General features: G+C 46.2%; 1 protein-coding gene across 4 annotated transcripts in view; it reads right to left on the bottom strand.

Annotated features, from left to right (window-relative positions):
* The window catches only part of TRIM62 (tripartite motif containing 62), a 30452-nt gene extending 27324 nt beyond the window's left edge, over positions 1-3128 (bottom strand). Inside the window, exons 1-2 of one of the 4 annotated variants that reach the window (XM_014837880.3) lie at positions 3007-3128; positions 2051-2570 (exon numbers count right to left, since the gene is read on the bottom strand). In XM_014837880.3, coding sequence (XP_014693366.1) covers positions 2051-2458 — 408 coding nt within the window. In that variant the 5' untranslated portion in view covers positions 2459-2570; positions 3007-3128. The remainder of the gene's footprint in view (positions 1-2050; positions 2571-3006) is intronic. The other 3 variants (XM_070510408.1, XM_044770294.2, XM_070510409.1) reach the window with 3 other exon arrangements.
* Positions 3129-22109: the final 18981 nt, after the last annotated feature.

Here is a 22109-nt window from a genome sequence, read left to right as displayed (position 1 = left end):
AATGGGGACACCAATGCCTGGCACAAGGGGCTCTGGGGGTGGAGGGCCAATGCCAGCCTTGTGCAAGCTCCCAGAGCCCCCAACCCTTGCTCACCCTCTGAGGGGGCCTCCATCCTTAGAGAGCCAGACTGGAAGGGAGTCAGTCACGGTTTGGGGATGAATGGGACAGGGAGGGGGTTATGGTGAAGATGGCGCCATTTCTCCTGGGGCCAACACTCATCTCAATGGGCATCTGCTAGGTGCGGGCTGACTCACAGAGACTCACATATCGGGAGGACCCTCTACAACACAGGGAAAGTAGTTATTTAGCTCCTGCTTAAGCATAAACAAACAAACAAAAAAAACAAAGCGAAAACAAACACACAGATACAGAGAACAGATCGATGGTTACCAGAGGGGAAGGAGAGTTGGGGGAGAGTGAAATGGGTAAAGAGGATCAGTTGTATGGTGACAGATGGAAACTAGATTTTGGTGGTGAGCACGCTATAGTATATACAGAAGTTGAATTAAAATGTTGTACACATGAAACTTTTCAATTAAAAAAAAAACCTTCTGCCTCCAAAGGCTCCACACTCTGGGGCCAGCTCAGGCCAGTGTTGGTCATTCATTTATTCATTCATTCACTCTTTATTGGCGTGTACTGTGGGCCAGGCCTTATGCCAGGTTTGGGGTCACAGATATGATGAATAAGAGACTGTCTCCACTCTGGGGAACTGTGTGCTAGATTGGGTATCGTAAGACCAGAGACATGGGGCTGCTGGATTTAAATGGTTTAGCTTGAGAAAAAGATTCTGGGCTCAAATAAGCTTGGGAACCATTTTAGTAAATACAGTGAAGCCTTTAATATGCAAATATACACGGCAGATCCTCCAAGAGGGGGCATAGTGAATATAGTATATTTCCCAAATATAGCTGATCCTGGAACATTTCTTTTTAAAACATACTTGTTAACAGTGAGTATTTGGGGAAGTGTGGCTCTCATGCTACTTTTTGGCCAGTGGAGCTTGGGCCAAAAGTCCTACACAGAGAGGACATTTGCTCAAGGCCTTGAGAGTTGAGTAGGAGTTGGTTAGGGAAGATGGGAGACCAATTATAGTCCTAGGCTGACTGTGCTCACATTACCCTGCACGTACTGTTCCACTTAGTCCTCAAAGGTCCTGATGTGGGTGCCAAGGAGGTCATCAAAAGGCCCTGGAGACTCCTAGAGGTCCACCCCTTCCCTTTTCTCCAAACACCTCATCTCAGTGCCTTATTCTCCAAATCTTGAATCTTCAAGTCCTGGCCTCATACTCAACATAGCCTCTACTCCAAAATGGTTCTTACAGTATCTGCACTTGATCCCAGCCTTAACCCCTCACACACCCTGGCCTAGCCTCTGGCAACCAACCACCCTCTCAGGAGCTTGCTGACCCTAACTTAGACCTCTATTAGATTTAATCCTGACCTGCCCAGCCAATCCGGCCCTGGTTCTGCCTCCTAGGTCCTGATGCACCTGAGGGAGCACGACCGCATGGCTGCCCCCAAGCCTGCCAGAGCTCAGCTACTCCATACAGTGCTGACCCATCCTCAGATGGAGGCCCCGCCCCCTCCCCTGCATAGCCCCGACTGTGTTCCCATCCCCATCTCTGTCTTGGTCCCCAAATCTGCCCTGTGCTATTCTGATGCGGGGCCCTGATCACAGGTCCAGCCCTCACGACCCCTGACAGTGGCCCTGCCCGTGCCCAACTCTGATTCGGCCCCATCCTCAACCCTGCCCCAGCCCTGTAACCGCTCCAGCTCTGATCTCAGTTGTCCCCGACGTCCCACGCCACCGGTGACCTATCCTAACCGCGGACCCACCCCCACTCCTGGTTTATCTCTGACCGCGTCCAGCACAGACCGCCTAAGGCCCCGCCCCCAAAACCCCGCCCCTCGCCGCGATCCCGCCCGGTCCCCGCCCCGTACCAATCTGATAGGGCCCTGACCCTGCCGGCGGCCCCGCCCCGAGACACTTCTGACTGTGCCCTGCCGCCGGTCCAGCTCTGACCCCGCCCCCGGCCCGGCCGCGCACCTGCAACTCCTCGAAGGCATCGTCGATGCCGGTGACCTGGTGCTGCTCGTGCAGCGCGGGCTCGTCGCAGAAGAAGCAGAGCAGCGCGCGGTCCGTGAGGCAGAAGAGCTTGACCTTGTCGTGCGCCTGGCAGGGTCGCGCGGCGCGGCGCGCGTTGAGGATGGCGTCCAGCGGGAAGGCGCTGTAGCGCTCCACGATGTTGGCCAGCTTGAGGCTGGGCGCGAGCGCGGGCTCGGCGAACGTGCGCCGGCACTCGGGGCAGTCGCGGGCGCCCTGCGCCTCCTGCCGCACCCAGTGCTCCGTGATGCAGCGGCGGCAGAAGTAGTGCTCGCAGCCCAGGCTCACCGGGTCCTGGTAGATGCTCAGGCAGATGGAGCAGAGCAGCTCGTCCTTGAGGCTACACGCCATGGCGCCGGGGGCAGGAGATGCAGGGGGGCGGCTGAGGGAGCGCGGCGCTGTCGGGGGCAGCACCGAGGGCTGGGTACGGGGAGCAGGCCCGGAGAGGCAGGAGTAGTAGCTACTGGAGAAGGAAGGAGGGCTGTCCGGGAGGGGGGCAACTCGAGGAAAGGGAGCGGGGTAGAGACTCCCGGCATGCGACCCCGGGAGGGTGGTCTCAAGGTAGTGGGTGACCTGGAGCGATGGGTGCCCGGAGGGTGGGGGCCGTGGGTGTCTGAGGGAAGGGTCTCCTGGCAAGGAGGTTCTAGTGGAAGGGACAGCCCGAAGGAACGGGTGCTCGGAGGAGCGGATCTAGGAGGGGGGCGGAGGCCTTGAGGGGGTTGAAATCCCGGGATGGGTGCGGTGGGGGGAGGGGGAGAAGCTGGGGATGGGGAAATCTAGGGGAGGGGGAAGCCAGGCGGAGCCGCACCGCGGCTGTGCCTGGCAGAGGAGCGGAGGGGTGCGAGCACGCTCAGCTGCCCGATTCCGGCCCCAAGACCCTGCCCGGCGCGGCCCCTTACCCTCGCCGACTCAGCGGCCACTGCTCCGGTCCGAGCGCAGCCTCTCAACCCGGAACCAGCCAAGCGCGAGCGGCCGGTGGCCGTGGCTCCCTCCCCGCCCCCGCGGGCGGGGCCCGAGCGACTCCGCCCCCGCGGCGGGCGGGGGAGAGGAGGGGCGGGGCCCGGCCTCCAGCCTCCGGACCACCTCCCCGCCCCCATCATTCTTCTGCTCCCCGGGGAGCGAAACCCAGCTGTTCTTTCTGGGTTTGCCCGCCAAGCAACATCCAGATCTCGCTTAGGGTCCCTGCGGCGGCTGGGCGGCGGGGGACGGCTAATTTAAGAGGATAACAGTAAACAAGGAGCATCTTTCCGGACCATCAATTTCAAGATTGAGGAAAAATAATATTTTGTGTTAAAACAAACAGGGATATGTCGTGTAATCTGCATAGAATAAAACTTTTGCATAAAATATAAAGATAAAACTCGAGAAATGCCCTGCTTACTCAGAGCGCACGGTCAGGACCCCCACACTCCTAAGCCCTGGGGTCCCGTTTCCTCTTCACTTTCTTAAAGAGTGCTTGGGGGGGAAGTTTGGAAAGTCCTGCCCTTGGGTAATGTCTGACCCAAGGAGTTCTCTGCATTCAGCAAACATTTCTGGAGTTCTATATTTGTTGGGGCGGGGGGGGGGGGGGGGGGGGGGGAGGGGAGGGAAGAGGGGGTGGAGCAGGAGAGAGGGAGAAAGAGTAATAGGAGACCTTGTCTTGTGTGCCAGATGGAGAGGGGATAAGGGATTTCTAGGCGGAGGGGACAGCGTGTGCAGAAGCATGGAGGCGTGAAAGGGGAGGGCACATTTGGGGAGATGCACAAGCAGTTGTGTACTGTTGGAGGTGGGGTGGGGAAGGGGCTTGGGTGTTGAGGGTCATGGTAAAGGATTTCCTGAAGGCACTGGGGTTTCCAGCAGGGGAATAACCTGGGTTGGTGTGGGTTTCAGGAAGTCAGGGAGATGCTCCTTATGCCATCAGCAAGGTGAAGGCTGGGACCCTTTCTGATCTGTCTGCATATGTACAGCGCCGGGCACCGGAAAGGTCTGTAGCTGAATGACAGCAGCAAAGATGTGGATTGCAGGAAGAGAGACGGGACACCAGTCAGGTCACTGTTGTCCTAGTGCCTGCAGGAGGTGAGACCTGAACTGGGGCCATGACAATAGGTCAGGAGAGAAGGCTGGGGTATTGAAAGTGTAGACGCTATGAAATTTGGAATGAATTGGATATGGGGATGAGAGAAAAGGAGGCATCGAGAGTGGCTCCCCAGTTCCTCCAGAAATGTCTTCACTGCAGTTAAACTTTATTGAGGTACAATTTAAGAAAGAGCTCGAAGTTTACTCCTCTGCTGTTTATGACTCCTCCATCTCACCATCGTCTGGTCCCGTGTCCCCATCATTGCCAGAAACAAGGTGGTTGCTCATGCAACAGCCATTCCTCGAGTTTTCCTTGCAGTCAGAGCCCTCATTTTGTTCAGGTGGCCCCCTTCCCCATGTGACCAAGGGAAGGCTGACCCCAACCCACTCCAGGAATAAGTCCCATTTGGTTTGAGTCCACTGTGGTGGTTGCGTTCCTCTTGCCAGTGTGGTTTGGGCTCAGACATGGCTGATCTGAGAAGCCAGAGGGGAAGGCTATGGAAGAAAGGGGGCTTCTGGAAAGGGTCTCTTCACTTTCAAAAACACTCTGCCCCCTTTGCTGGGTGTGGATGTGTTTGGTGGCGATGCTTGGAATCACACTTAGAATTGCAGGCACCTTGCTTCCAGTCTGAGGATGCAGCCAACATGTGACTGAGGCTGGGAGTGTCCTAGGGAGGAGGAGCTGCTGCTCTGATGCAGAGCCCACGCTTTGGGATATATGAGATGGTCCATCTTATTGCTTAAGCAAGTTTAATAGCAGTGTGCTGTCACTTGGCAACCAGAAGAATCCCAAATGATACACTGATATGCACTCCCCCCGACTTTTTTTTTGTAGAGAAGGCAGGGTCTAAATTATTGAAGTACTTGAAGTGAAATGAAAAAAGTCTCAATGATGGATGAAACAGTGGGCTTCATTTATCCTGCGTGTGATCCATCCTCTTCGATAGCAACATAGTAGCTGGAGAAGTGGTTGGTCTGCTCTTAGATGCATTTTCCAGCTGCTCTTGAACCAGTGTGTGCCTTTATGACTAAGTCCTTTCCAATAAAATATAAATAGAAACAGTCCTTAAGGCATTTACTGATATTGACTCTAGGCCTGCGTTGTGCAAGGGATGGAATAAACTATGGCCCGTTAATCTCAAGGAGCTTGCGGTCTAGAGGGAAAACAATGTGAACTCCTTATCAAGCCCAGCAGGGTTTACTGAGCGCTCTCACATAAATTATTGGATCTGAGTCTCATAGCAATGTAAACCAGTAGATATTATTATCCCCATTTTATAGAGGAAAATACTGAGGCTCAGAGAAAGGAGATGTGGAAGAAATTGCTAATTGTCTATCAAAATCCCTCCTCCTCTTCTTCTGTACCAACATAGTGGATGGAGAAATGGCTGGTCCACTAGAGACCGCACTTTCCAGCTGCTTTTGCAGCCAAGTGTGGCTTTGTGACTAAGTCCTTTCCGACAGAACATAAATAGAAATAGTCCTTAAGGCAATGAGCTTTTGCTCTTCCATGCTCCATTTCCTCTTCCCTCGAGTTGGAACACAGATGTGCCGGGACCCAGCTTCAATAGCGCTTCAAAGGGGCTGATGGAGCAAAGATAAGGAAGGAACCTGGGTCCTGAATGACTACGTGGAGTGGAGCCACCCATCACTGTGGACCAGAGAGTGAGAAATAAGCTTCCATTTTCTATGAGCCATTGTATTTGGGGTGTCTTTGTTGCAGCAGCTTAGCCTTCCCTATGCTGTCCTGTAGCTGCTTTTAGAACGAGCTCTGGTACTATTTTATTCTATTGTCTGAATCCTTTCAGTAGCTAAGTTCCTCTTCGTGTCTAGCTCCAGTCTCTTCCAAAGTGGATGGAACATGGTTTTCTCTGGCTGAAAGTCACAGTCTCTTTGACTTTTCACAATACTTTCCAGCTTTTAGTCTTTTCCCCCTTGGAGCTGTTCTTCTCCTGACCTTACTCCATCTAAGTTAATATGCAGAGCACTACCCTCACTCCAACTGTTGGTTATAATTAGGTTTGGCAAGTCATTGCTCTTTCTGGATCTGTTTCCCCAACCTGATGCGGCTGAGGGGTCTGAACTAAGACTTGGAGGTCCCAGCTGCAGTGTTTGCCGCCTGCTTCCATTCATACCCTGAAAAAGAACATCAGGAATTTTTTTTTTTTGAAAGCTGTCCAAGAGATATCTTTGAGTGGAAGAAAACAAAACAAAACAAAGGAAGACCCAAACAGACACACAGACACGGACATGCACAGACATGGACATGCGCAGACATACAGTGTGCACACGCATTATTTGTACAGCAAAAATCTGTAGCAATTCTAACCATGTTTATCTATGGGCTGGCAGGGCGTGGATTTTAACTTTTACATTGTATAGCTCTGTTGTTTATTATTCAATTTTATAATCAGAAAAAAATAAAGATATAGTTGATCTTTATTATTCATGGATCCCATATTTGCAAACTCACCTAATCATAAAATTTATTTGTAACCCCCAAATCGTGATTTGAGGCGCTTTCACGTCATCTGTGGACATGCGCATGCACAGAGTGGTGAAAATTTAGACTTGCGTGTTCCCAGCGGAGGTTGCACAAGGCAACGCTCTGCCTTCTTGTTTCAACTCTTATACTGTAAACAAGTATCTTTTTTGTGCTGTATTCAGTGCCACGATTTTCTTATTTTTGCTGGTGAGTTTGCTGTTTAAAATGGCTCCCAAGCATAGTGCAGAAGTGCTGTCTAGTGTTTCTAAGTGCAAGAAGGCTGTGATGTGCCTTAGGGAGAAAATATGGGTGTTGGATAAGCTTCAGTCAGGCAGGAGTTACAGTGCTGTTAGCTGTGAGTTCAATGGTAATGAATCAGCAGTATATATTAAATAAAGTGTCTTTAAACAGAAACACACATAAGACCAGGTTATGTATTGCTCCATTGATGAAAATGTGGCCAGAGGCTTGCAGGAACCGAATGCAGTATTTCCCCAAGGAGCAATTGTTCTGTATTCACCATTTCAGTCTTTGCATCAACTTTATAGAACATAACTACTTTGAATAACAGAGTCAACTGTATTTAAAATTGTTGTGTCTAGCAGCATCTACCAATCCAAGGTACCGGCACCGACATCCTTTTCCATCCAGGTAACATTGGCTCAGGCCCACTCGTAGGGGGAAGGGCAAGAGAATGAACATGGAGCCACTCCCATGTGCCAGGCACTGGGCTTAGGAGGTTCGGTCCATTGTTTTATTTAATCCTCATGACAGCCTTCCAGACTTGACATTTTTCTCCCCATTTGCAGGTGAGGAAACTGTAGCTCAGAGGGGGTGAAGTGACTTGCCTTAAGCCAGAGCAAGTAAGCAGCATGGACTCCTCCACCCCAAGCTGGCGGAGAAGATTCCACAGTTATGCAGCCTGGAGCTGGGCCAAATCTGGGCCCTCAGCTCCATCTGATGGTCTTTATAGAAGGTCCAGCTGGGCCCCCTCGCTCAGTCCCTTCCCCACCATTCCAAACCTTTGCCTGTCTGCTCCAGGCCCATAGACACACCCCTGCTCCTTTCTCAATGGGAGATCTTGCATTCCACTCAGGGAAGAAAGCAGAACCCCTGAAGGGGGGCCGGCAGGGATGGACTTCTCAACTTCTAGTTCCCCTCAGCCTATCAACTTATCTATAGAAATGCCTCAAGTCCTCTTTGAAATGAGGCTGAGGGTAAAATAAACAAATGGGTGAAGTTAATGCATTTGTCACTCGTCCGTCCTCACCTCCTTTCCTCTAGTCTGAGGATGAAGTATGCCTTCTGTTCAGACCCAGTTCCTCCCCCTGGGCCCTGGTCTGATCTCCGCAGACCTCCTCTGGGACCGACTCCTTCCATTATCCCCCTCTCCACTCTGTGGTTTTGTCTCCCTCTTTGGCACTGGCTACTTTCCCTCAGCCTATAAACATGCTCAAGTTTCTCTTAAAACAGCACTTTCTACAGTTGTCCCACCTTTAGCGACCACCTCGTTTCTTGGCTTTCTCTGGCCCGGTTTCTTGAAAGAATCGTCTACACACCCTCCCCTGCCGTTCATCCACCACGGCAGCCTGGCTCTGCTCCCCACCACCCCGTGGAGCTCACCGATAATCTCCTAATTGCTAACTAACACAGTTGCTGCTGCAGAATAACAGAATGCAGAGAAAAACTCAAAGGAAATCTGAAATGTTCATGATTCCACCACCCGGAAAGAACTATTGGTAATACTTAGTTTATATCCTTCTAGACCTTTTTCACGTATTAAATGTGCTCGCGTGTGTGTGCGCACACACATGAAAGGGGCGGAGAGGAGGAGGCAGAGGGAGAGGACGAGGGGGAGGGGGAGAGATGTTTTAAAAATAGAAATGAGTTCACTCTAAATCATTGCTTCTCAAAGCATGGTCCTTGAACCACAAGTGTCTTAGCGGAGTTTCGTCCAAGAGCTGACCTTGAGATAAGGACTGGAGTGAAAATAGTTTATTTGGGAAGTGTAAGTAGCACTGCTGGGGGGTGGGAAAACGATGCAGGGAGGGAGGCAGCCCTGGAAGTCTGCACCATTAAGCCGCTAGCACAGAGGGCAACTGAAGATTTCTCCTGCAGGGAAACCCTCAGACGTGGTACCAAACACAGGCCTCAGGATGATCCCACCCACAGGGCAAGCAGGCTGGGTGTTTAGACACCATCTTTGAGTGTTGAGGCTGCTCCCCGGCACTTGTGACCCATGATATGTGCAGTCAGCTTTCTGCAGTTCTGGGAAAAGCTCTCTCAGCCATGAGCAGATGCTGGCAGTTGGAAGTCTAGGGAGCACGCAGACAGGTTTGAGGGCTAGGCAGGGCAATGACAGTGTCACCCTTCGCACCAGATCAACTTGCACACCTCCTTAAGTTTTGTGTCCTGCCACTGCTTCTTCAAGGTGGTGGCGAGTTACAATTTCTTTCTTTCCTTTTTTTTAAAAGGAAGACAATAGGAGGAGGAGTGGAAGAAGCTACAGACGCCGCTGTTGTAGCTGGTCCTGAGACTAACTGGTGCTCATCATCTTCCTTCTCTACCAGCGTTTCTAGATGCCCCTCACCTGGGCCAGCAGGAGTCACTCATCCTTGCTAGTTCACTCACTGCTTCCTTTGCCTGGTCTACTGGCATGAGGAGTTCAAAATTGCCAGGGGGCAGATAGAATTTTAGTTTTGGTAAAACCATTACTGTGTCCTCTGGTAGAAGACCTGACCTCTGGGCAATCTTAAGGACAGCACCTCAACCCTATCTTCAAGCTGATGCCCTAGCTATACCTTCAAGTAGTTATTCCAACATTTTCTCAGGATGGCAGCTTCTGGTTGATGTGGTGTATAGTGGGACCAGTGGATAATATGGCCAGGTGCCCACTTCCTCCATGGTTATGTCATGGGGGAATCCCATGATGATAAATGAGACACTCTGGGAGCCCTCAGATATTAATGCTAGCCAAGACATTGTGGACGGAGAAGGCAGACCTGTATCAATCCCATGAAGTCATAGAAGAATCACGGCCCCTCTGAGACGGTTGGGTTCATTGTAATCAACCTGTCACCATGTGGTGAGGGATGGTACCGTATCAAGAGCTGGTCCCGACTGACTGGACACTTAGTAGTAGGAATCCTAGATCAGCTTGGTGACAGGGAGCCCATGCTGTCGGGCCATGCATTGCTTCCATCTTGCCACCATGGCTATTCAGTTCACAGCCACACTGTGCATGCTCTGAGGGGGCTGAGGTGAGAGGATGGCTCATGTCAATTGAATGAGTCATGCTATCTACCTGCTTGTTCAGTGCCTCCTCTGCAAAGGGCACCCTCTGGTAGACATTGAAATGAGACAGAGATCCATACATTTTGTATCTTCTCTCAGTGGTCAATCCACAAGCTTCTTTTCCAGACTTCCTTAACTCCAATATTTTAATCTTGCCCTTTGCGGGTTCCTGATCAATCAGCCAAACCATTCACCACTGCCCAGCAGTCCTTTCCTCAGGCCACTTCCCCTCTTAAACCAAGTTGATGACTCAATGCACTGCTTGAAGTTCTGCCTCCTGGGAGAATGTCCCCTTTCCACTGTCCTGCAGGACACTCCTGAGTGGGGTTGTAGTCCAGCAAAAATGTATTTTTGTCTTCTACCAACCTATCGTGCTAGCCTGTCCACAAGCCAGGCCCAGGCTTTTTTCTCCTCTGTCAGGTGGTCAGGAATCCCCAAGAGTTCATGGACTTCTCCCCATGAGGGAAACGCTCAAATGAAAACAAGGGTGACAACATGGGGTCTGACCTGCTTGTATAGTTTATTTGTGACCTGTGGTCCCGCTCAGGCCTGACCTTGACTGTCCCATTTAAAATCCATCCCACAATGGTTGACTGTTGCACCTGTCTGACTTTATGACTTGGTGGATCTGACAGAACACGACTTACAATGGGACGTTCTGGTCACATGGTCAGTTGATCTCCCACAGTCAACTGCTCCATCTTTGTTAGAATCCTGTAGCATGCCAGGTGTTGGTTTACAGATATTGAATGGTTCCCTGCCGTCAGAAAGCATGCTCCAGAATCCTAGAGATCTGCACTGAAACCCTCCTACCGGGACTTGCCAAAGGCTTTATACGTGTTCTTACCTACTTTGAATACTTCCATCACCACGGCATCTGATCAGTGGATTGGAGCAATATTCCCACATGAGATATATGCTGTCTCCAAAATCCAGGGTTCTACTGAGTGCCTCTTTCTTGCTGGTAAGAGACACAAGGTACAGTTACTTGTCCACTACTTTGAAGGGGATGTCTCTGCGTGTGCTAGATCATGGAACCCCAAAAACTTTTACTGTTGTGTCAGATCCCTGAATCTTTTTATCTTTTTATCTCCCACCCTCTCATGCATGCATCTCAGAAGGCATACTTGTCACTTCCTCTGCCCCAGGTCTGATTAACATGATCTCATCAACATAGAGAACCAGTAGGAGGTTCTGAGGAATAGCAGGTACTATATTGTGACAAAGTGGGGAAGTTAACACAGCCCTGGGGCAAGACCATGAATGCATACTGCTGTCTCTTCCAAGTGAACGCAGACTGCTTCTGATCTTCCCTCCTGAAAATCACTGGGGCAAAAAAGGAAAATGCATTTGCTAGAACAATTGCTGCATACCCAGTTCCAGGGGTTATCTTGGTCTGTTTTAGTAAAGATATCACATCTGGCACAGAAACTGCAATTGAGGCTATGACTTGGTTGGTTGGTGGTAGCATACCATCAGCCACCATCATCTATCTGTTTTGGGTTTTTAAATTTTATTTTTGTAGTGGCTGGTCTGGTGAATTAAATGGGAATACCATGGGGACCACCACCCCTGCATTCTTTAAATCTCTGAGGGTGGGCCAATCTCCGCCATTCACTGCAGAGTGTAGTATTACTTCTAATTTACTGTCTCATCTGGTGGGGTGTGTGTGTCAATTTCAGAGGCTTCCACTTGGCCTTCCTACCGTTATGGATCTCTCTGTACAGATTAAGAGACCAATGTGAGGTTTCTACCAGCTGCTAAGTTTATTCATCTCAAGTACCCCATAAGTATTTGGGGATGGGGAAATGATCACAGTAGGGTCTGCAGACCCAATGGACCTAGTGCGAGATGGGCTTTGGCCAAGACTCCGTTCATCATCTTGGCTCCTTTTGTCCCTCCTTTAATGCCATAGTACCATTTTAGTTCTCCTGGTATTAGTGTCATCCCAGACCCCATATCCAAAAACCATAGAAATATCTGGATATTCTTCTCTCCCAGTGTACAGTTACTTTGGTTAAATGACCAATCTCCCTTTGGGGAGAGTGCGGGAATCAATTCTGTATATGCTTACTGTGGCATTGCACAGTTCTTTCTCAAAGGAATCTGGTCTTCCCTTCAAACAATGGGCTCTGCATCTAAGGACTGACTTAAGTGTGGAAAATGGGTGAGGGATAGCGATTTTCCATTGTGATGGCTCACATCAGCCTTCAGATCACATGGTCTTGATCTGTTTTGAATATGTTGGTCAATAATACCTTTGCTGGTTCCCTAGTGATCTCTCCCTTAGTAAATCCAAGGTCTGTTGGCTATCCCTCAGTCCCCTGTGGGTAAGGGCCCCTTGGGACACTTTCCATCCACCTTGCCTCTGATGGTTAAGTGCTGCCACCTGGCCTCTGTGTTCTGGAATCCTATTGTCACCATTAACAAACACTAGGGAGTCTAGTCCCATAGCAGCCTACCCTACTGTCCATCTAGTTTAGAAAGGACAGCCACCACGGAGCTGCTCAATGATACCAGTGCCCTCTTCACAAGCTCATTTCTTATTGCTCCGGCGAAGGGCGCATACTGGGAACATACTCAGCTGGAGGGTCCTCTGGTTTTAGGTAACACATTTCTTCCAGCAGGCCCACCTCCCTGAACTTTTTGACTACTTCCTCCAGTTCTGGCAGTTCATGCATTTCTACATCGTTTATTGTAGTTGTTCTGTCAGTTATTAAGCTATTGTCTCTTAGTGCCAAACCCACCCTTCTATATCGCATTGTTTAATGCTAGAGCTGGGACTCAGAAAATCACATTTGTGCATCGCCAGTTGCTCCCTGTCATTTCCTGCCAATAAGGAGTGCAGGAAGGAATCGACAAGGCTGAAGCAGGAAAGAGGGACTTCTTCCCATCGGCTTCCTGTCGGCTTCCTGTTCCTGTGAGCATCACCCCAGCAAAGCGTCCTCACCCTTAGCAGCAGCTGAATCCAGTGTGCAGTTTCCCCAACACTGTGTAGCACCAGTTTCCAGCACTTTGATGCCCCTCCTCAGAGGGCTGAGTTTCAGTTTCTTGGCATCCCTCCTCTAAGCTTTCCAATTTTGGTAATTCCACCCTTTTACCTTATTTCACCAGCTCTGGGCATAACATCTGCTCCTATAACTGCTACTTTTGTGATAATGTTGACCTCTCTTTTTACCTTTTCAGTTGCCTAGTAAATAACATTATACGTACTTAATACTGTAGATTCTATTTAAATTAGTGCTATGGTTTTTGTCTCCTGACTGGATGCTGGTCATTTTTTTTTTCAAGTTTCAAGGAGCCATCCCAGCTCTGAGTGCCCTTGCCAGGATGATAAGTCTGGAGGCCCAAGAGGGTGCCTCTGTATCAACACGGTCTTCCCTAATCCAGCCCCATGTCCCATTTCCCCTCCCAACTCAACGCCCTCAATGTCCGTTCCTCGGCATGTTCTCCAGATTTCTCTTGGTACCTATTCCCCCGATCCTGAAGGGTTCTTTTGGTAAAAATCCCATTTCTCTAAGCACAGATAGTGCTTCCTCAGTGGTGCCGTGCTGAGACTTGACCCTAGTGATTGGCCTTCGTATCACAAGAGGAAGTAGGAGCAGGTCTTGAAGAGCAGCTCTTGCAAGGTACCTGCCTTAGGTGAGGCTCTGCATGGTCTCTAGGCAAGGGGCAGTGGGAGCCTACTATCCTCTGACAAAGGGGCGTGGGACTTCTGCCGCTCTCATCATTGGGTCCTGGGCCTGGTTTTCAGCCCTACCTTCCCTCCAGCTGAAGGAGATTAGGAGATTCTAAAATGCTGTCGTAGAGGTGTTCTGACGTTCATGCTGTGCTCCAGATTGGTAGTTGGCTAGTTTGAACCTATCATTTTCTTCTTGCATCACGTAATGGTACTTAACAACAACCAACAAACTCCACCAGTTCTTTTAATTACCATTGCCTCCACCTCTCTCAAATGCTGGAGGGATTGTATAAACCATGATATCCCTTACACTTGTATCCTAGCCCCCAATTCACCACAAGTGAGAGTTTTCATAATGGGGCTTCTACAACATGTCAAGAACTACCAACAATGGGATCTTGTGGCCATTGACTGGCAAGTGATCCAATTCTAGAATTCCATCCTAAGGATCTGCTTCCTAATACCACTTCTGGTACAAGCTGTCTTAGCTTAGGAGACCCCACGACAAGGACTTGAGTTCAATTAGCTTATTTGAGAGGTGTCAATTATGCTGGTAGAGAAGTGGGAAGTGATTAAAGAAACGCAGGCAGCCAAGAAGAGTGCACCATTAAGCTAGCTACCACAGTTAGTTATTAGAGCTTAATCCAGCAGGGAAACTCTAGGAAGTGGTACAAAACATGTGCCTCAGAAGTAAGCCATGTGAGGGACGAGAGAGCCGAGGTGTTTATACACCAACTCCGAGAGTCATTGGTTAGAGGTGGATGCTGGCAGTTGGCAGCTGGCAGGAAAGGTTCAAGGCATATGGGAGAGGAACTGATAACATTGCATCTACATCTGAGTCATCTGGTTACTTGCCTAAAATACAGATTCCTGATTAGCAGAAAGCGTGAAGGCTACATGGGACTTCTCTGCAACTTCCTGAGAATCTATAATTATTTCAAAATAAAAAGGTAAAAAAATAGATAGACTGACCAAAGAAACCAATCGTATGGAAATACAATTAACAGAATATATATAATTAATGTGGGTTTTTGGGTTTTCTTTCAGTAAGTATGAGGTACTATAGTGAGGACAGAAGCCTCTTTCATCTCCTACTCTAAATAGAAATGGTGGATAAAATATAACAAATGTATTTTTGAATATATAGCTGAGTTCAAAAGCTGTAGGCAGAAATGGCTCACCTGGGAGTAATTGTAATCACAGCCTGCATTAGTGTGGGTGTGAGGATTAAGTTTGTATTAGCAATACAATGATGGTGGTGGTGGTGGTTGGGGGAAATCTTAGCCAAGAAATTGAAATAAAATTTGTCTTGGGACTGGTTAAACTAATGGAGCTTCTTTTGAAACTACCCATAGCACTCCTCTATAATCTCATACACATGAGACTTGTACAGAAAAAAAATCCCACTAGTGAAAACATTACAAAGTATGAGAAGAGAAAGACTTGTAGGAGATAAAGTCAGAAAATGAAACAACTTGGATAATTCACACGCCATGTTAGTTGGGTTCTCCAGAAGGTAAATGTAGGGATGGCGTTACGATTGCGAGGGGTGTGTTGAGAGGTGATGCCTGTGAAAGATAAAAGGAGAGGAAGCAAGATTGGTCAGAGAGAGACTCAGATGGGATGCAGATCTGACAAAGTCTTGGCTAGCCCAAAGGGCAATTACAGAGCAAACATTGCCTGTTAGAGGAGTCCCATGCTGAGAAGAAATGGCAAGACTCTAGTACCCTGTTCATAACCAGTCATTGCTTGGGGACCGCCAAGGAAGAGCATGGCCTCCACTCAAAAGCTGAGGCGGATCCTGAAGGCGCTACCAGCTAGAGGTGTCAGCTAACTGCACTCCTTGTGGCTGAATGGCACATTTTTTACCGAAGGGAGGTCTGAGTGGTGCACATGCCCAAAATTAGGACAACAGAACAATCTGAAAGCCTTCAATAAGCATGTTTAAAAGAGAAAAGAATAGGATTAGAAGGCATAAGGCAAGACGAGGACCTTATGAAAAAAGAACCAAGTAGAAATGAGCTATCAAAAACTCAATAGATGTTTTGAAAAGTAGACTAGACACAAGCTGGAAGGAGAATTAGTAAACTCAAACTGATCTGAAGAAACCACCCAGAATACAGCACATAAAGGAGTGCAAAAAGATGAAATTATGATAGACAGTATAGAATATTAACAGATTCACGGACTCTGAAGCCACATACCTGGTATAAATTTCAACTCTGCTCCTTCCTACTTATAAGGCCTCAGGCATGTTTTTAAAGTTCTTTGTGTCTCGGTTTCCTCATCTATAAAATGAAGATATACTAGAACCCACCTCATGGTGTTGCTGTTAGGATTAAATGAGTTCATAGTTCTTATCAATGAGTTACAGTTCTTACAGCACATACTAAGTGCTCAGTAAGTATTAGCTAATATTATAGAGGGATGGAAAGTATGAAAGATAAATTAAAAGTCACAGCAGAGAAAATGAGAAGTTCCGATATTTATCTAATAGTAGTTCCAGAAGGAAAAAATAGAGAAAAAGCAGCACTTGAAGAAATAATGGTGGAGAATTTTCTATACATAAAGAAAAATGAGCCCTTAAAATGAAAAGCACTGAATTCTGAGTAGGATAAAAAAATTCCATTCCTAGACACGTTGTAGAGAAATTGGAAAACAATGAAGATAAAGAAAAACATCTGGAAAGCTACCAGAGAAGAAACCGATTATCCACAAATGAATGACATTCTGCCTCAAGCCAATTTCTCATCAGTAACAATAGATACCAATGGGAAAATAGCTTCAGAGTGATCAGAAAAATAATTAGAATCCTACATTCACCTAACCAGCATTGAAAGCTGAAGCTAAAAGAAAGAAATTTTCAGATCTACACAGACTGAGAGATAAGGCAATCTTATCTCTGACTTTTGCTCAAAGAATTTATGAAGGATGAACTTCAGCAAGAAAAAAATTAAACTCAGAAGGAAAAGATGTCTCTTCCAGCCAATATGGAATAACAAGAACCAGATTTGCCCTCTTACCTGGAACAACTGAAAAACTGAACAAAATATATGAAACAGTGGTTCCCAAAGCACTGGACATCTAAGAGATGGGAAACAAACAAGGCAAACCCTATCATTTCCCCAGTTTACTGCCTAGAGAAAGTTTCCAGGTTACAGTGTGGGGAAGGGGCACCCAGGCAGACCCTGGAGGTCTTCCTGAGACAAGGAGACAGAGCTGGGAGTCTGCAGAGGCCAAAGGAGCTGGAGTTTGCAGAACAAAGTACCAGAGAGAGAAGAGCTGCACAGTACTGGGTACTGATCAACACATGCATGTGAAGAAATGACCCAAGGCTGGGGAAAGAACCTCCAAGAAGGATTAGAGGGAAAAATTCTCAGAGTTTACATATAGCCAGGAATAGTGCCATTCCCACCAGCTAGAGTGGAAAATACCATAATTCTTGGGGCATTGAGTAGAGTACTCAAAAGGGTTTTGCCTCAGTAATGGTGCAAGTTATCTTTAGACTGAATGTTACTCTGGTCCTGCCAAAAAAGTTTAAAAGCAAGACCTAAGAGGATCAAATGATTTCCAAGCAACTAAACCACACCCAGAACAAAACTAAAGAACAGGAATACAAAAATTATCCAGCATCCAACAAGGTAAAATTCACAATGTCTGGCATCCAATGAAAGTTACCAGGCATGTAAAGAAGCTGGAAAATACTACTTATAAGGAAGAGAAAAATCAATCAAAACGGACCCAGGAATGACACATGACAGAATTAGGAGACGAAGACATTGAAATACCTATTATAACTGAATTCCATATGTTCAAGAAATGAGAAGAAAGAGTAAACATGTTAGGTAGAGACATGGAAGATATAAAAAAGGCCCAAATCAAATGTATAGAGATGAAAATGACAATGTTTATGATGAAAAATATACTGAAGGGGATTAACGGCAGTTTTGATGTTGCAGAAGATTCATGAACTTGAAGACATAGCAATACAACCTATCCAAAGAAAAAAGACTGTAACACATTAAAAGAACGTAAGTGAGCTGTGAGGTAACTTAAAGCAGCCTCGTGTGTGTGTATTTGGAACTCCTGAGGGAGAGGGGAGAGGGAGAGACAGAAAAAAATTTGAAGTATCTTAAAAATGTCTAAATCTGATGAAAACTATAAAGTCACAGATCCAAGAAACTTAATCAACCACAAACACAGGAAACATAAGGAAAATACACCAAGGCACAGCATAATCAAATTGCTTAAAACAAGCGACAAAGAGAAAAATCCTAAAAGCAGCTAGAGGAAGAAGCACACTACATACAGAGGAGCAAAGAATGGTGGCAGCAGATTTTCTATTGGAAACATCGCAAGCTAGAAGACCGTGGATCTTCAAAGATCTTTAAAGCACTAAAAGACAAATCTGTTAACTTAAGGTTGCTAACTTAGATAAAACGGACAAATTCCTTGAAAGATACAAACTACCAAAGTTCACTCAAGAATAAATAGATAACCTGAATAACTCTACAGATATGAAATAAACTGAATTTGTAGTTAAAAATTTTGTTTCCACAAAGAAAACTCCAGGTCCAGGTAGCTTCACTGAGAAATTCTTCCAAATGTATAAGGAAGAAATAAATCAATTCTACACAAAATTTTACATAAAATCAAAGAGGAAGGACTACTTCCCAATTTATTCTATGAGGCCAGCAAATTGAATTCAACAACACATACGAAGAACACTACATCATAGTCAAAAGAATAATATGCCCCAGGACTGTAATCAGTATAATTCACCATATTAACAGACCGAGAAGGAAAAGCCATATGATCATCTTAATATATGCAGAAAAAAGCATTTCACAAAAGCCGATATCCATTTTTGATTAAAACTCTTAACACACTAGGAATAGTAGGGAGGTTCCTCAACTCGATAGGGGGCATTTATGAAAAACCTACAATTTACCTCATACTTCATGGAGAAAGACTGAATCCTTTCCCCTAAGATCAGAATCAAAGTGAGGATGTGAGCACTCCTTCCTTTTACTCAACATTGTGCTGAAGATTCTGGCCAGTGCTATTGGAACTAATAAGTGAGTTTAGTAAGGTTTGACACAAGACTAATATGCAAGAATCAATTGTATTTCTATATACTAGGAACAAATAATCAGAAATTAAAATTAAAAACTTCATTTACACTAGCATAAATATATGAAATACTTAGGGATAAATCTGACAAAAGATGTGCAAGGGCTATTCAGTGAACCCTACAAAGCATCGCTAAGAGGAATGAAAGACCCAAATCAATGGGAAGATAGAGCACGTTCCTAAGATTAGAGGACTCAACATTGTTAACATGTCAATTCACCCAAAATTTACCTGTAGATTCAACAGAATCCTAATGAAAACTCTAGCAGGCTTTTGTGTGTGTGGAGAAATTAACAGGCTAATTCTGAAATTTATATAAAAATGCAGAGGACCTGAAATAGCAAAAACAGCTTTGAGAAAGAAGAGGAAAGTTGAAGAACTTAGACTATTTAACTTCAAGATTTATTATAAAGCTACAGTAATCAAGGCAGTGTGGTGCTGGTTTCAAGACAGACAGATAGGTCAATGAGACCGAATAGAGATTCCAGAAATAGACCCACACTTAGTCAATTGTTTTTTGAAAAGATGTCAAGGCAATTCAGTTGAGAAAGGATAATATTTTCAAGACATAGTACTTGAACAACTAGATGTCCACAGGCAAAAAGCCAAAACAAAAATAAAACTCAAAATGAATCATATATTTAAACATATAAAATAAAACAACAAAATTCTAGAAGAAATTCTTTGTGGACCTTGGGTTAGGTAAAGATTTCTTGGATAAAACACTGAAATAAAAAAAAAATGGATACAACACACAAGAAAAAAATGATAAATTGGAGTTCATCAAAATTAAGAAAAATCTATTCTTTGAAAGACGCTGTTATAAAAGTGAAAAAACAAGCCACCGACTGGGAGAAAATATTTGTAAATCACATCTCTAATAAGAGACTTGCATCCAGATTATAAAGAACTCTGAAAACTCAGTAATAAGAAAATACACAGCTCCTTCCAAAATGGGCAAAAGATTTGCACACACACCTCACCAAAGAATCTATGTGAATGGCAAATAAGCATATAAAAAGATGCTTGACATCATGAGCCATCATTAGAGTGCAAATGAAAACTACAATAAGAAACTAATATGCACCTATTTTAATGTCTAAGACCATACCCAGTGCTGGTGAGGATGTGGAGCGAGTAAACCTTTCTTACGTGGCTGGTGGACACGTCAAATGTACAATCATTTTGGAAAACAGATTAGCAGTTTCTTAAAAGGTTAAACATACACCTATCATACAACCCAGCCATTCCACTCCTAGGTCCTCCAGAGAAATGAAAACATTTGTTACACAGTCATTCGTCACTTAACAACAGGGATGCGGGGATACATTCTGAGAAATGCATTGCCAGGTGATTTCGTCATTGTGCGAACATCACAGAGTGCACTTACACAAACCTAGATGCTATAGCCTACTACACACCTGGGCTATATGGTCCTAATCTTAAGGGACCGCTGTGTTGTTACATGGTACATGACTATATAAAAATTTGCACACAAATGTTCATTGCTGCTTTATTTATAACAGTCCAAACTGGAAATAACTCAAACGTCCCAAATCAACAGGAAAATGGTAAACAAAATGTGGTATATCCACACCACAGACTACTACTCAGCAAGGAAAACAATAAACTATTTATGCAACGACATGGCTGAATCTCAAAATAATTGTGCCGAGTGAAAGAAGACAGACAAAAAAGAGTCCATGTGGTATGATTCCATTCATAAGAATTCTAGAAAGTGAAACTAATCTATAGTGACAGAAAGCAGATCGGTGATCGCCTGAGGATGGGGTGGAGCAGGGAGTGGAGGGAGGGAGGGATAAATTACAAATAGTCACAAGGAGACTTACGGGCGTGATGTTCTTTATCTTGATGATGGTAATGATTTCGTGGGTGTATACATATGTCAAAACTTATCAAAATTGTTCACTTTAAATATGTGCAGTTTATTATATGTTATTTATACTTCAATAAAGCTGTTAGAAAAAATCCCAGAAGGAAAGTGTGGGAAGCAAGAGGTAACTGCGAACAAAGAAATTGGCAAACGCGTTGGTGAGTCTAAATAAGTAGTGGTTCCTCGCAGCGTAGCGATAATCATTATAAGATGGATTGAAAACATCTGATTTTATATTGGTTGGTAGAAAGAAGGTGAGGGGTTTTTACTTAACTCGATTTTAAGTGTGCATTGTGTATACTTCTGTGCTAGCTGAGGGCACAAAGAAAATGGATTTTAAAAAAATCAATTCAAAAGAAGAGGTGAAATAAGAAAAACGAAGCATAGTAAAAGCATGTAGTAATTGAAGTCACAGGGAAGCAGGTAGGAATGGTTTAACTCGGCCCCTTAAAAATTCCTGTGGGAGGCAAGGAAGGCTTCCTAGAAGAGGGGACATTTATTTAAGATGGTTTTAAAGAATGAGCAGGGGCTGGCCCCGTGGCCGAGTGGTTAAGTTCTCACGCTATGCTTGGGCGGCCCAGGGTTTCGCCATCCGGATCCGGGGTGCGGACATAGCACCGCTGATCAAGCCATGCTGAGGTGGCATCCCACATGCCACAACTAGAAGGGCCCACAACTAAAAATACACAACTATGTACCGGGGGGCTTTGGGGAGAAAAAGGAAGAATAAAATCTTTAAAAAAAAAAAAAAAAGAATGAGTAAAACGTGCTCACGTAGAGAAAGCTGGAATATTATAGTAAATAGAGGAAGTTGATGAGCAAATGCACAGGAAGGGGAAACACAGGGTAGCGTCAGCACCTCGGATGCGACCCCAGAGGAGGAAGCCAAAGGAGGTGGGCAGGAGGCTGCAGGTGGAGGTTGAGGCCACACCACTGAAAGCCTTGAATGAAGGCAATGGGGAACCACAGAGAGCTTTTCCAAGCAGAGGTGACACGGCTGGAGCCGTGTTTTCGAAGTATCCCCGAGGGCAGTGTAGACAATGAATTATTGAGGCAGCGCTGGAGGCAAGGAGAGCCTGAGGGGGCTTGAGGGGAGGCCGTGAGGTCGAGAGAAGAGGCCACCACCTGTTCCCCTACAACTCAGCTTCCCGCTCAGAATCAGTGACAGGCCCTCCGGTACAAAGATGTCCCCAGGGAACTGGCTTCCTGCCTCAGAGATGAGCAGACTGAGATGGAGAGAATTGTTCTTGCAGCATATCGGTGGCAGCACCGTATGTGTGAAAACATGCTGTTTCAGAGACCTACCTTCTGACCTTCAGGTCCGCCTCAGGAAGTGAGAGCAGCAAGGAAAGAGCCCCGCCTTGGGGCTGACGGCAGGGGTTCTGGTGCCTGATTCAGCATCAGCTCACTGTGTAACCTCGGCCAAGGCCCTTGCCCTCTCTGAGCCACCATCTAATCT

This window comes from Equus asinus, chromosome 5 (genome assembly GCF_041296235.1).
Source record: "Equus asinus isolate D_3611 breed Donkey chromosome 5, EquAss-T2T_v2, whole genome shotgun sequence".
In the NCBI taxonomy this organism is placed as follows: Eukaryota; Metazoa; Chordata; class Mammalia; order Perissodactyla; family Equidae; genus Equus; species Equus asinus.
Note: the sequence above shows the minus strand (reverse complement) of the source record. Positions and strands in the feature narration are given on the sequence as shown.